The sequence below is a fragment of the Polypterus senegalus genome, chromosome 13, assembly GCF_016835505.1.
Source record: "Polypterus senegalus isolate Bchr_013 chromosome 13, ASM1683550v1, whole genome shotgun sequence".
NCBI classification, from domain to species: domain Eukaryota; kingdom Metazoa; phylum Chordata; class Cladistia; order Polypteriformes; family Polypteridae; genus Polypterus; species Polypterus senegalus.
This window is the reverse complement of record NC_053166.1, coordinates 21,667,947-21,681,205: the sequence shown is the minus strand read 5'-3', so window position 1 is coordinate 21,681,205 and position 13,259 is coordinate 21,667,947. Positions and strand designations below refer to the sequence as shown.

Below are 13,259 nucleotides of genomic sequence, written 5' to 3'. Positions count from 1 at the left end.
AACCTCTCATGTGGCACCTTATCAAATGCTTTCTGAAAGTCCAGATAAATAATATCATAAGCTCCACTTTGATCGTATCCTTTTGTTGCCTCCTCATAGAATTCCAACATGTTAGTAAAACACGACCTCCCTCTTCTGAACCCATGCTGACTGTTCAGAATAACTCCTGTCCTTGCCATGTGTTGCTCAATCTTATCCTTAATAATTCCTTCCATTAATTTTCCTGTGATGCTTGTTAAGCTTACTGGCCTATAGTTGCTTGGATCTGCCCTGTCACCCTTTTTATATAATGGGATGATATTTGCCATTTTCCAGTCCTTTGGAATCTCTCCAGTGCACAGTGACTTCCTAAAAATATGTGTCAAGGGTTTATATATGTACTCACTAGCCTCCTTAAGAACACGAGGATAAATATTATCTGGGCCTGGTGATTTGTTTGATCTCAGCTTATTTAATCGGAGCAGCACTTCTCCCTCTACAATTTCCAAATCCCTCAGTACCTCCTTAGTAGTTGTGTTTACCTCTGGCAGGTTATCCACTTGCTCACTTGTAAACACCTCAGAAAAATGTAAGTTTAGGGCATCTGCTATTTCATTGTCTGTATCTTTTAATTCCCCTTTACTATTCCTGATGAACTTGACCTCCTCCTTAACTGTTCTTTTACTACTAAATGGTAAAATGCCTGTATTTGATATAGCGCCTAACTAGAGTTCAAGAACCCCCCTAGGCGCTTTACAACACAACAGTCATTCACCCATTCACGCTGGTGATGATAAGCTACTATGTAGCCACAGCTGCCCTGGGGCACACTGACAGAAGTGAGGCTGCCGAACACTGGCGCCACCAATCCTTCTGACCACCACCAGCAGGCAAGGTAGGTTAAGTGTCTTGCCCAAGGACACAACAGCTGCATTCTCATGCTGGGAGCCAGGATCGAACCTGCGACCCTCTGATTGCTGGACAACCCGCTCTACCAACTGAGCTACTGCTGCCCTACTAAAATACTGAAAGAATCTCTTGGGGTCTTCTTTCGCCTTATCTGCTATATTCCTCTCCAACTGTCTTTTAGCCTCTCTGATATCCTTCTTAATGGTTGCCCTCATTTTCTCATACGCGCTACGGTTCTCTTTGCAGTCATTAGTCTTATATATCTTATACAGCAGTGTGGTCCCCGGCCGGGCTCAGAGGAGGGCTTGTGCCTCCTCCAGACCGAGAGGGGGCATCCGTCCTGGTTATGTTGGGGGCCTCGGGTAAAGGGCTTGGAAGCCCAGTCCTGTAGGGACCCGTGGCCACCGCCAGGCGGCGCCCCAGTGCCTGATTATCCCGGGAGCCCGGCACTTCTGCCACACCAGGAAGAGCCGGGGGGAAGACTTTGGACGACACCTGGAGAGCTGCCGGGAGGACAGCCGGCACTTCTGCCACGCTGGGGCGTGGCCAAGGGAAGAATGACGGGAAAACACTGGTGCTTGTCCGGGAATCATATATAAGGGTCCGCCTCGCTTCAGTGAGCAGTGGATGTCGGGTGGAAGTGGACAGAGCTGGAGAGAGGAAAAGCCAGGAAAGAAAGGCACAGAGACTGTGAGCCCTGGACTTTGGGGAATCGGTGCAAGAGGCACTGGGGTTTTGGGTTGCACGTAATTTGTAAATAGTGTAAATAAATAGTGTGTGGTGGAACTATGTTGTCCGTCTGTGTGGGTCCGGGTCAAAGTTCACAACTGGATAGGCTCAGCTCTTTCAATCTTTCCTCATAAGGGCTCGTTTATACTTCACGCTCAGAACGCGTACGCGCACACATCGTGGCTGCCACACGTTCCAATCGTTCATTTGACGCGTCCATTTGACGCAATCTCTGTGCAGGTCCTTAGAAATTAACGCGACACATGTGCGAATTGCAGTCCCACCAAAAAGTTGTGAGGCGCAGTGTGATAAAAGTTGGACTGTGACGTCAGAGTCTCAGTTTACTATCTACATGTGACAGAAAGCCTCTACGCAGATCCTAGTAGGTTCGATGTGCGCACTTCGATGTTTGATGAATGGTTCGATGTGGTGAAGCAAAATGCCGACATACAGATGCATTCATGGTGCTTTTATATTCAAGCGTCACATATTCCCAATAGTAATGACATGATACATTTTAAAAGTCTCACATACCATCTTCTGTGCTGTCTTTTTTTTCTGGGGCTTCCTCCTGACCTGACAGCAGCGGCAAACAGCAATAGATCACCACACACAGAACACATTAAATGTATGATATTCCAACTGTCTGCACATTTAGAATCCTTAGATTTATACCTGATATCACTTTCATGATGAAATGCATTAAAGTATGTATGTTACATTTTACAGATAAATCATTCATGGCAATTCACAACACAGCGAAGCTGAACCTGTTCTCACCTTGAAAATATCTCGCACTGCCACCTGGTGGATTCCTCCAGATTTACATAAAGTATGCACGCAAGTATAAACAGTAAAATGCTTGCGTAACAGGAGCGTACCCTGGAGCATGTGTCGCGTTGTGTGAAGTATGAACCCGGCCTAACTCATTCCCTGTAGCCCTGGAATCACCCTAGTTGCTCTTCTCTGGACCTTTTCTAGTGCTGCTGTCGTGTCCTTTTTGTAGCCTGGAGACTAAAACTGCACCCAGTACTCCAGATGAGGCCTCATCAGTGCATTAAGAAACTTGACGAGTACCTCTCTGGACTTGTCCTCCATGCATCAGGGCGCTATATAACCTAACATTCTGTTTGCCTTCTTAATGGCCTCTGAACACTGATGGGAAGTTGATAGCATACAGTCCACTACGACTCCTAAATCCTTCTCATAAGGTGTACTCTCAATTTTCAGACCTTCCACTGTGTATTCAAACCTAACATTTTTTACTTCCTATATGTAGTTTAAAATTAAGACTGCAAAACAGTAAAGTGTTCTGAAAGTGATGGGATTTGAATACTTTCCAAATTCAATATATGTACTGCTCAGCAGGGTCTACCGCTGCAATTGTTAGACATCAGAAAAGTGAAAGCTAAATTGCAATATGAAGTCCTTGAAGACAGGTATGTCTTTCAGGGCCATCTTAACGCATGGGCACACTAGGCATTTGCCTGGGTGCCCCATGCTAATCAAAGTATGTTGTGATTTGCTGAGTGGTTATGTAGGTAGGGGCCCCAGTGCACTGCTTTACCCGGGTGGCTATAATGCTGTTAAGATGGCCCTGATGTCTTTAGGATTTTCTGTGATCAGATGAAGTACCTGACTAAATCAGTTGAGATCTGCACCCATGACTTGACCTAGTGCAGTAGCTCTGGATGCGTACCCATCCACCAGTGAATCGGTCCTGTGGCTGCCCATGTCAGACTCTGGCCTCCCTCCGTTGCCCTACCAGTGGTTTGAAAAGTGGTGGCAAATTTTTCTTGGATCCTTATGAGCAATCTGATGATGTCTGGGTGGACGATATTTTGGACAACCTGGTTAGATGACCTCGGTGGAATGAGGTGTACTCTGCTTGCCTTTCAGCAATGTCTATGTCAGTATGAAGGATGTGCATTTTAATTATCGTATTGAATTATGTATATTATGCTTTTGTTGTGAAATGTCTGTCATGGACGTTATTATGTCGTGTTAGTTATTATGTAATTTGTTCCTTGTATTATATGTTTGCTTGATTTGCATTTGCAGATAGCATTTGTTAAAAAAGAATCCTGTCTTCTGTTTGACATACACGAGTAAAGCAAGTAATTAAGTCATACTTGTTCTTTTATTTATTTTTTTTAATATTCAGGAAGATGTGCGACCCCAGCATCACCGCCTTTGAGCCAGAAGCACTGGGGAACCTCGTGGAGGGTCTTGACTTTCACCGATTTTATTTCGAAAACTGTAAGAATGTCTGTTCTTCTAAATTACAAATCCCCAAAGTTCTGCTGTGTCTGTTTCCATTTATGAAAGTATTTACTGAAAATCCTGTTAGATTTGTCTTCTTCTCTTGCAAAGATTTTCCTTTCTGTTCTTGCTGCGGCGACAATCTGACTAATAATTTGGTTAAAATGTGGGAGTGAAAAGTTCTGTGCTGTGGGAGGAGGGCAGGCACATGGATCGCGCCTGTGCTCAGAGAGTCCACGTGCATGCAATGGCACCATTTTACTATTTTCCACGCTTACTGAAAACCCTTACATTGATAAGGATAAGTTTAATGAAAAAAAGGTTTTGGCTAGGATTTGAATCATTAATTCTTAATATTTCAAAAATCCATAAGAAAAGACAGCCAATTACTGAACTGGCATCCTCATGGGTTATAGTCCAGTGTCAGGCTACTCTGCCTATCCGTGTGATCTCCATAATGTGATGTGAATGTGCCAGTAACAATGAGGTCAGGTATCACCATTGTGCTGATTAAATGAGGATCAGGGTCTTGTTTCCAGAGGGCCATAACAAATGTTTAATGACAAAAGTAATTATGACAGTTGCAAAGGAGTAGAGCAGAGCAGGATGGGAGCTACTAGTCTTTGCCAGGTTAGGTTGGTGCCTATGCTGATGAACGAGAAGCATTCTTATTTGTGTTTCTGTTTATACATATATATATACACTAGGGGGCTTTGCCCCTACTCACTTTGCTCATCCACCCCCAATCCCCCCTCTACCCTACTCGCATCTAAGCTGCTCGCGTTGTGTGTGGGGGGGGGGCTGAACGCATGCTAAGGAGATGCGGACAGATCAGCTGCTGCTGCCAAGCTACGTGTTCTGCATGTCGCACTGTGCGACGATCATTTAAAAGCCTGTACAGCAGCCGTTCTTTTGTCTCACTTCCTTGTCTCGCGGGAAGTTGAAGAGTCTCCAAGAAATTGTTTGTAAGGTGTGACATGTAAGCAGTCTCGCTGAACTTCAAAGTGTCTCTCCGAGATGATCATGTCTCGACCCAAAAATTTTATATATATATATATATATATATATATATATATATATATATATATATATATATATATATATATATATATATATATACTGTATATACATACTGTATATATATATAAACTGCTCAAAAAAATTAAAGGAACACTTTGAAAACACATCAAATCTCAATGGGAAAAAGAAATCCTCCTGGATATCTCTACTGATATAGACTGGGTAATGTGTTAGGAACGAAAGGATGCCACATCGCTTGATGGAAATGAAAATGATCAACCTACAGAGCCCTGAATTCAAAGACGCCCCAAAAATCAGAGTGAAAAAATTATGTGGCAGGCTAGTCCATTTTGCCAAAATTAAATTGCAGCAATTCAAAATTGTACGCAGCACTTTGTATGGCCCCTGTGTTCTTGTATACATGCCTGACAACATCGGTGCATGCTTCTAATGAGATGACAGATGGTGTTGTGGGGGATCTCCTCCCAGATCTGGACCAGGGCATCACTGAGCTCCTGGACAGTCTGAGGTGCAACCTGGTGGCATTGGATGGACCAAAACATAAGGTCCCAGAGGTGTTCTACTGGATTTAGGTCAGGAAAGTGTGGTGGCCAGTCAATGGTATCAATTCCTTCATCCTCCAGGAACTGCCTGCATACTCTCACCACATGAGGCCAGGAATTGTCGTGCACCAGGAGCCACTGTACCAGCATAGGCTCTGACAATGGGTCCAAGGATTTCATCCTGATACCTAATGGCAGCCAAGGTGCCTTTGTCAAGCCTGTAGCGGTCTGTGTGACCCTCCATGGATATGCCTCCCCAGACAATCATTAACCCACCACCAAACTGCTCATGCTGAATGATGTTACAGGCAGCATAATGTTCTCCATGGCTTCTCCAGACCCTTTCACTTCTGTCACGTGCTCAGGGTGAACCTGCTCTCATCTGTAAAAAGCACAGGGCACCAGTGGTGCATCTGCCAATTCTGGTATTCTATGGCGAATGCCAATCGAGCTGCATGCTGCTGGGCATTGAGCTCAGGGCCCATTAGAGGACATGAGGCCCTTGGGTCACCCTCATGAAGTCTTTCTGGTTGTTTGGTCAGAGACATTCACACCAGTGGCCTGCTGGAGGTCATTTTGTAGGGCTCTGGCAGTGCTCATCCTGTTCCTCCTTGCCCAAAGGAGCAGATACTGGTCCTGCTGATGGGTTATGGACCTTCTATGGCCCTCTCCAGCTGTCCTAGAGTAACTGCTTGTCTCCTAGAATCTTCTCCATGCCCTTGAGACTGTGCAGGGAGACACAGCAAACCTTCTGGCGATGACACGTATTGATGTGCCATGCTGGAGAAGTTGGACTACCTGTGCAACCTCTGTAGGGTCCAGGTATCACCTCATGCTACCAGTAGTGACACTGACTGTAGCCAAATGCAAAACTAGTGAAGAAACAGTCAGAAAAGATGAGGAGGAAAAAATGTCAGTGGCCTCCACCTGTTAAACCATTCCTGTTTTGGGGGTCATCTCATTGTTGCCCCTCTAGTGCATCTGTTGTTAATTTCATTAACACCACAGCAGCTGAAACTGATTAACAACCCCCTCTGCTACTTAACTGACCAGATTAATATCCCATAAGTTTCATTGACTTTATGCTATACTCTGATTAAAAAGTGTTCCTTTAATTCTTTTGAGCAGTATATATATATATAGTGAAAAGAACAGCCACCCATATATTGCCCCTGGCTGCAATTGGGTTTTAATAAGGCATTCATATGAAAGGTTTTTCGAGTCCTGAGTTGAACTGGTTTGGTTAAATAAGATGGCAGCTTTATAAGCCGAAAACCAGACGTGATGTCATCTAGAGTCGAAACCAGATATGGTGTTATTCTGGGCACCGGAACCTAATTGGTGGGGCGTCTGGTAGGTTTTCCCGTATCTGGCCTGCAGAGATAACAGAAATGGGTTTAGTGCACCCCACCACCCCCTGGCCTGGCGGGTAATTACCTTGACTTGGTCCACTCAGCTTCCTCCTATTTGCACATGTGTGATTATCCATCCATCCATTTGCTAACCCACTGAATCCAAATACAGGGTCACGGGGGTCTGCTGGAGCCAATCCCAGCCAACACAGGGCACAAGGCAGGAACCAATCCTGGGCAGGTGTGCCAACCCACCACAGGACACACACAAACACACCCACGGGCCAATTTAGAATCGCCAATCCACCTAACCTGCATGTCTTTGGAATGTGGGAGGAAACCGGAGTGCCCGGAGGAAACCCACGCAGACACGGGGAGAACATGCAAACTCCACGCCGGGAGGACCTGGGAAGCGAACCCGGGTCTCCTAACTGCGAGGCAGCAGCACTACCACTGCGCCACCGTGTCGCCCATGTGTGATTACATATATAATATATATCATATATTACATATATATATGTGTGTGTATGTGTGTGTGTGTCCAGCACTTGGTCCCTGTGAATGTGTTTTAGAATGGCAGCGTAGATTTCTGCTTAACTTTCTAGCCAGGATGCCAGAACTATGAAGAGATCTGTGCATGTTAAATTAGCCTAAATCCACATTAAATAAGTTTCACCTTCTCAGTTTGTGGTTCCCATGTGGCGATAGACTATTTTTTAGCAAATAACCCAAATACACTTGGTGCAATAAACCAATCAATACAATTTTTCATAACATAAGGATAATAGAAGATGGATGCATGCAAGTGTACACAAAGGACAAGAACAAAGAACACAAAACATAACTCCATGCTATCTTAGTGTGCATTTAAGACCAAAGCCAGGAAGGAAGCACTTCTTTACATAGAGTGGTGGGACTCTGAGTTGGAGCAGAAGCCTTGACAACCTTTAAGAAGAATTTGGATGGGCCATTGGGACAATTAGCTAAACAAACAGGCTGCTACACTGAAAGGTCTACTCTGCTTTGTCAAATTTCTTAATAATTAGTAATAATTCTTTACATTTATATAGTGCTTTTTTCATTACTAAACATGCTTTACTTTGTGGTTGGGGAGCCACTTCAACCACCAAGAATGTGTAGCACCCACCTTGGATAATGTGACGGCAGCTATTATTGCACCAGTATGCTCACCACACATGAGCTGTTAGGTGGTGAAGAGGTGAGTGAGATAGGGGATGATTAAGGGTCCAGAACAGACAAGGCCATAAAGGGCAGTGTAACATGGACATCAGAATAAACCTTACTCTTTTTGAAAGATGCCCCAGGGGTCTTTAATAATCACAAAGTCAGGATCTCAGTTTTACATCTCACCTGAAGGATGGCACCACATTTACAGCACTATGTCCTCATCACTGCACTGGGGCATATGGATCCACATTGAGACCACGGGGCAAGCGCCCTTTAATGGCCTCACCAACACCTCTTCCAGCAGCAACCCAAACTTTTCTTAGGTGGTCTCCCATCCAAGTACTGGCCGGGCCTGAATAGGCTTAACATCAGGTAGACGACATCTTCTGAGGTCCAGGTGGTATGGCTGCTGATGAAGATGGAGTCAATTAAACTGTGCCACGTGTTCACAAATTTTCTCTTTAAAGTTATGATTAGCACATCAAAATTTGAGTATAAGTCACCTATGTTTTTTCTAATCAAAGCACTGGTAAGCAATTAGATTTACGGTGGCAATAAAGTATCAAAAATGATGACCGGCAAAGGGGGAATGTTTGAGAAATCAGAGGTCTACTTAAAGACCGATGGGAACCCTAAAGCAATGGAAAGAATTAATGGGAGTAACTGGCCAGTACACCATATAAAATATTTATGCGGTATAAAATAACTGGTCCCCTGCATATTGCGTAATCTCCACAAGTCATTCCTAATAAAAAAAAAGTACTTGCAAGCCAAGATTTTATTGGAAACAAATTGCGTTTATAGTTTTAATTTTAAGCTCATTTGTAATTTTCTTGAAAGGTTTCCAATTGTAAAACACTTTGATCAGCACGTAAGTCTTTTGTTGGAGGCTTTCGCAGATGGCAATGAACAAATGCCTCTTTCAGCCCACTGAAACCATCCTTCTGCAAAGCGTATTTAAGAATTACTGATCACTTAGCAGAGTCAATGGAGGCTTTGATTGGGGCTCTCAAGAGGCTGAGGGAGGAGTCTGAGTGTCTGAGCTTGCAAGTGTCCTGATTAAAAACCAACATCCAGGCCTTTAATGACCTCTTGGGCACGAACGTAAGCAGTGTGTCTATTTGCGGAGAGAGTGTCGACCGTGTCGAGGGGTTTACTTAACTCGGCAGTGACATTCATGTCTATGGTGATTCTTCTTAAGAAGTCAGTAGATGGACTAGGAGAGCAATGGGGGGGGGTCATGAGGTTACTGGAGAGGGGTGTGTGGTGCTCCCAATATCTATGCAAAAGGACAAAAGTCCAATTCTTTAGAGTCCTGGTACTCCCTGTTTTTCTATATGGTTGTGAAACGCTATCCAGTGATCTGAGATTGGACTGAACTCCCTCAGTACTGTGTCTCTTCAGAGAATCCTTGGTTTGACTTTCTGTTGATTGAGCAGTTGCTCATGGAGTCCCAAATGAGGCACATCACCTGCATTGTGAGGGAGCATTAGTTACGGCACTATGGTCATGTGGCATGATTCCCTGAGGGTGATCCAGCTAGCAGGATCCTCATTTTTGAGGACCCAAGTAGCTAGACCAACCCAAGGGGACACCCATATAACACCTGACTGTGGCAGATAAAGGGTCATTTCCGAAGGGTGGGACTGGACTGCATGTCTGCCTGAGGGGTTGCAAATTAGGATCCTGAGCTGTTTTGTTGTGTGGTGGGTACAGCAATGGACTGTACTTGTACATGCTCCGCAACCTGACCTGACCTGATGCTAAGAGTTCAGTTGGTATTGACCTCTGAAGAGAATTACCTCAGTAGGTCTGCCTGCTCTAGCAGCTCAGGCAATGATGACAATGATGGTGATGATAATTATTACTATTCTTCTTCTTTCGGCTGCTCCCATTAAGGGTTGCCCCAGTGGATCATCTTTTTCCATATCTTTCTGTCCTCTGCATCTTGTTCTGTTACACCCATCACCTGCATGTCCTCTCTCACCACATCCATAAACCTTCTCTTAGGCCTTCCTCCTTTCCTCTTCACTGGCAGCTCTATCCTTAGCATCCTTCTCCCAATATAACCAGCATTTCTCCTCTGCACATGTCCAAACCAACGCAATCTCGCCTCTCTGACTTTGTCTCCCAACTGTCCAACTTGAGCTGACCATCTGATGTTCTCATTTCTAATCCTATCCATCCTCGTCACACCCAAAACAAATTTTAGCATCATTAACTCTGCCACCTCCAGCTCTGTCTCCTGCTTTCTGATCAGTGCCACCTTCTCCAACCATATAACATAGATGGTCTCACTACCGTCCTGTAGACCTTCCCTTTCACTCTTGCTGATACCTGTCTGTCACAAATTACTCCTGCCACTCTTCTCCACCCACTCCACCCTGCCTGCACTCTCTTTTTCACCTCTCTTCCACAATCCCCATTACTCTGTACTGTTGATCCCAAGTATTTAAACTCATCCACCTTCGCCAACTCTACTCCTTGCATCCTCACCATTCCACTGACCTCCCTCTCATTCACACACATGTATTCTGTCTTGTTCCTACTGACCTTCATTCCTCTCCTCTTTAGAGCATATCTCCACCTCTCCAGAGTCTCCTCAACCTGCTCACTACAGATCACAATGTCATCAGCAAACATCATAGTCCACGGGGACTCCTGTCTAATCTCATCTGTCAGCCTGTCCATCACCATTGCAAATAAGAAAGGGCTCAGAGCCGATCCCTAATGTAATCCCACCTCCACGTTGAATGCATCCATCACTCTTACCGCAGACCTCACCACTGTCACACTTCCCTCGTACATATCGTGTACAACTCTTACGTACTTTTCTGCCACTCCCGACTTCCTCATACAATACCACAGCTCCTCTCATATTTATTATTATTAGTAGTATTAAATTGAGAAGATGCCTTTATCAAAGGCAACTTAAAAAAGCAAGAAGGTGCAAGCATCAGAACCAAAAACAAATCAAAAAAATAAGCAGAAGGGAATAATACAACTACTGCTACTATATAATTGGCCAGTAACTTAAATAAGACAAACGTCTTTATCCGTCACTCTTTGTCAGTAAAACATCAGCTGTCCTGTAGATGACTTTAGCATTAAGCAGTCCCAGAATATTTCATGAAAAGTTGTGTTTTCAAAAGACATCTGAATGTGAGTACATTGGGTGCATTTCCAATAGCTAAAGGGGCATCACTCTACAGATTTGAAGCAAGAAGCATTGTCCAGTTTTTTCGCATATGGTAACAGGAGGAACAGTCCATGGACACTCAGAGGCAGAACGGAGACTTCTTAAAGGGACATTTGGAGATACCAAAGACTGGAAGTAATGAGAGGTAGATCCATTCAGAGAACCATAGGTCAGGTCAAGAATTTTGAACTGGATTATTGCAGTAACACGAAGACCAGTGAAGAAACCAACATACAGGTGGAGTAGAAGGAGTGAAATGAAAAACAGTAGGACCAGAGAGCTCCAGTAGTGAAACGACAGTCAAAAGGAAGAAGAAGACTATGTGAACCCTGATAACAATGGAGTGACTCGCTTAACAATGAAAGTTAACCTGGAAGTGGGTAAATGTCACATTGCGAGATACAGAAGATACATCTTAAGCTTGCTTGCTGTGAAGTAGTTGGCACCTCAGCTTCCTGGAAAGACCAAAAGTCCCAAGTTTCCACAAAATTGAATTCTCAGCCAATTTTAGAGTCTCACTTTGCAAAAAAATTTGTGAACTAAATTGTGTTCTGCTTCCAGGTAAATCCGAGCCATTCGCACAAAAAGAAAAGTGTTTAGTTCCTGCCTGGAATCATTTTCATGTTATTTCATGTTTAAATAAAGCACTCATAATTCAAAAAAAAAAATCACCAGAAACGTGTATATCCCAAACTATGATAAGCCCCTGGGGTCGATTTGGGGTTAACAGAAACAACTTTCAGTGTTCCAGTGCAGAAAACACAGTAATGTACACAATGCTGTGGTTTGTTGGGCCTTTGTGTGGAAAATATACAGCATGTCACATCTCTCTATTATATAAAAAAATCCTGGGACAAGACGTGACTTTTTCAGAGAGAGACATTTTCAAGTCCCACGAGACGAGACTTTGTGCCAAGAGGTTTAACCGGGTGCCGGAAATAAAAGACAAAGAGTAGATGACAAATTCGAACGTTGTAAAGAATTCAAAAACGTTAGTGCGATACACATGAACAGCAGGTTAGAGATGATGAAAGTAGTAAAATTCGAAAGTCTCAAAAAATGATAGTAAAGATCGTGGTAGCCCAAACAAATGGAAATTATTATTATGAAATAATGGAACAGCGAAAAGAGATTGAATATATGGTTCGGATTTAAACTTTAAGTCAGAGACTTGTAGATCGTCTAATTTGCGTTGTCATCAGGGAAAAGTAGTATTTCTTCCCAATTCAGAGGCGTATCGCGAAAATTACAAGATTTGTTGTTCGGTGAAAGTGAAATCCACATACACGAGTGGCAGAGACGTGAAGTGGCTGGTGCATAGCGCAGGACGGGGTTGGTGAGCTAAGCGAGCAGGGGGTGAAGCCCCCTAGTTACTTAAAAAACTTACTGCACTCTTTCTCGATGATGTGGACAAGAGACATAAATAGAATTGATTTTAAGTAGTGTTGGTTCAGATTTCATGCATTATGCAGCTGCACAAAAGAACGAGATGTAACAAAAGACAAAAAAAAAATCATAAAGAGTTGGAGCACCAAATGGCAAATCCTGTATAATTGCTGAAAAAACAGCAAACGCAAACACAAATTCAAAATAATCATGAGAACGTCTTCTCAGATAAAAGTCCAAGTATAAACAGATTGCGAATGTTACAGTTTTAAGTCCTTCTGGCAGGAAGAGGTGGGTCCAGGTGGATGGACACCGAAACTGGCGTCAGTGGTGTTACACCAATTAATCTTCAAATCTGCAAAGGGAGGAAGAGAAAAGACATTGGGACACAGCGCCAACCCCTGGAGTGGCAGGGAATTACTATCACTAGAGCCTCTTAAGCTGTCTCCTATGGAGTCGCACAAGACAACGGGGTAACATAGAAGTGTGAATGAGTCTTTAGGAAGCAGTATTCCTTGTCTTCTACTCGAAAAGTGTCTTTTGCAATTGTGAACTCACCAGAAAAAACTATTTTAGTATCAGTTTTATGAAATTGCATGCAAATTGAAACTTGTTTCGCTCATCAGTACTAAATGACTTTTAAACACCCTTTACAAATCAGAAAAACAGAGT

The 13,259-nt window shown here is 43.6% G+C and overlaps 1 protein-coding gene across 2 annotated transcripts in view; it reads left to right on the top strand.

The window, feature by feature from the left end:
• The window catches only part of camk2a (calcium/calmodulin-dependent protein kinase II alpha), a 410,473-nt gene that overhangs the window by 388,042 nt on the left and 9,172 nt on the right, over positions 1–13,259 (top strand). For both annotated transcript variants that reach the window (XM_039774535.1, XM_039774534.1), the window contains exon 16: positions 3,782–3,876. In XM_039774535.1, the coding sequence (XP_039630469.1) occupies positions 3,782–3,876 (95 nt within the window). The remainder of the gene's footprint in view (positions 1–3,781; positions 3,877–13,259) is intronic.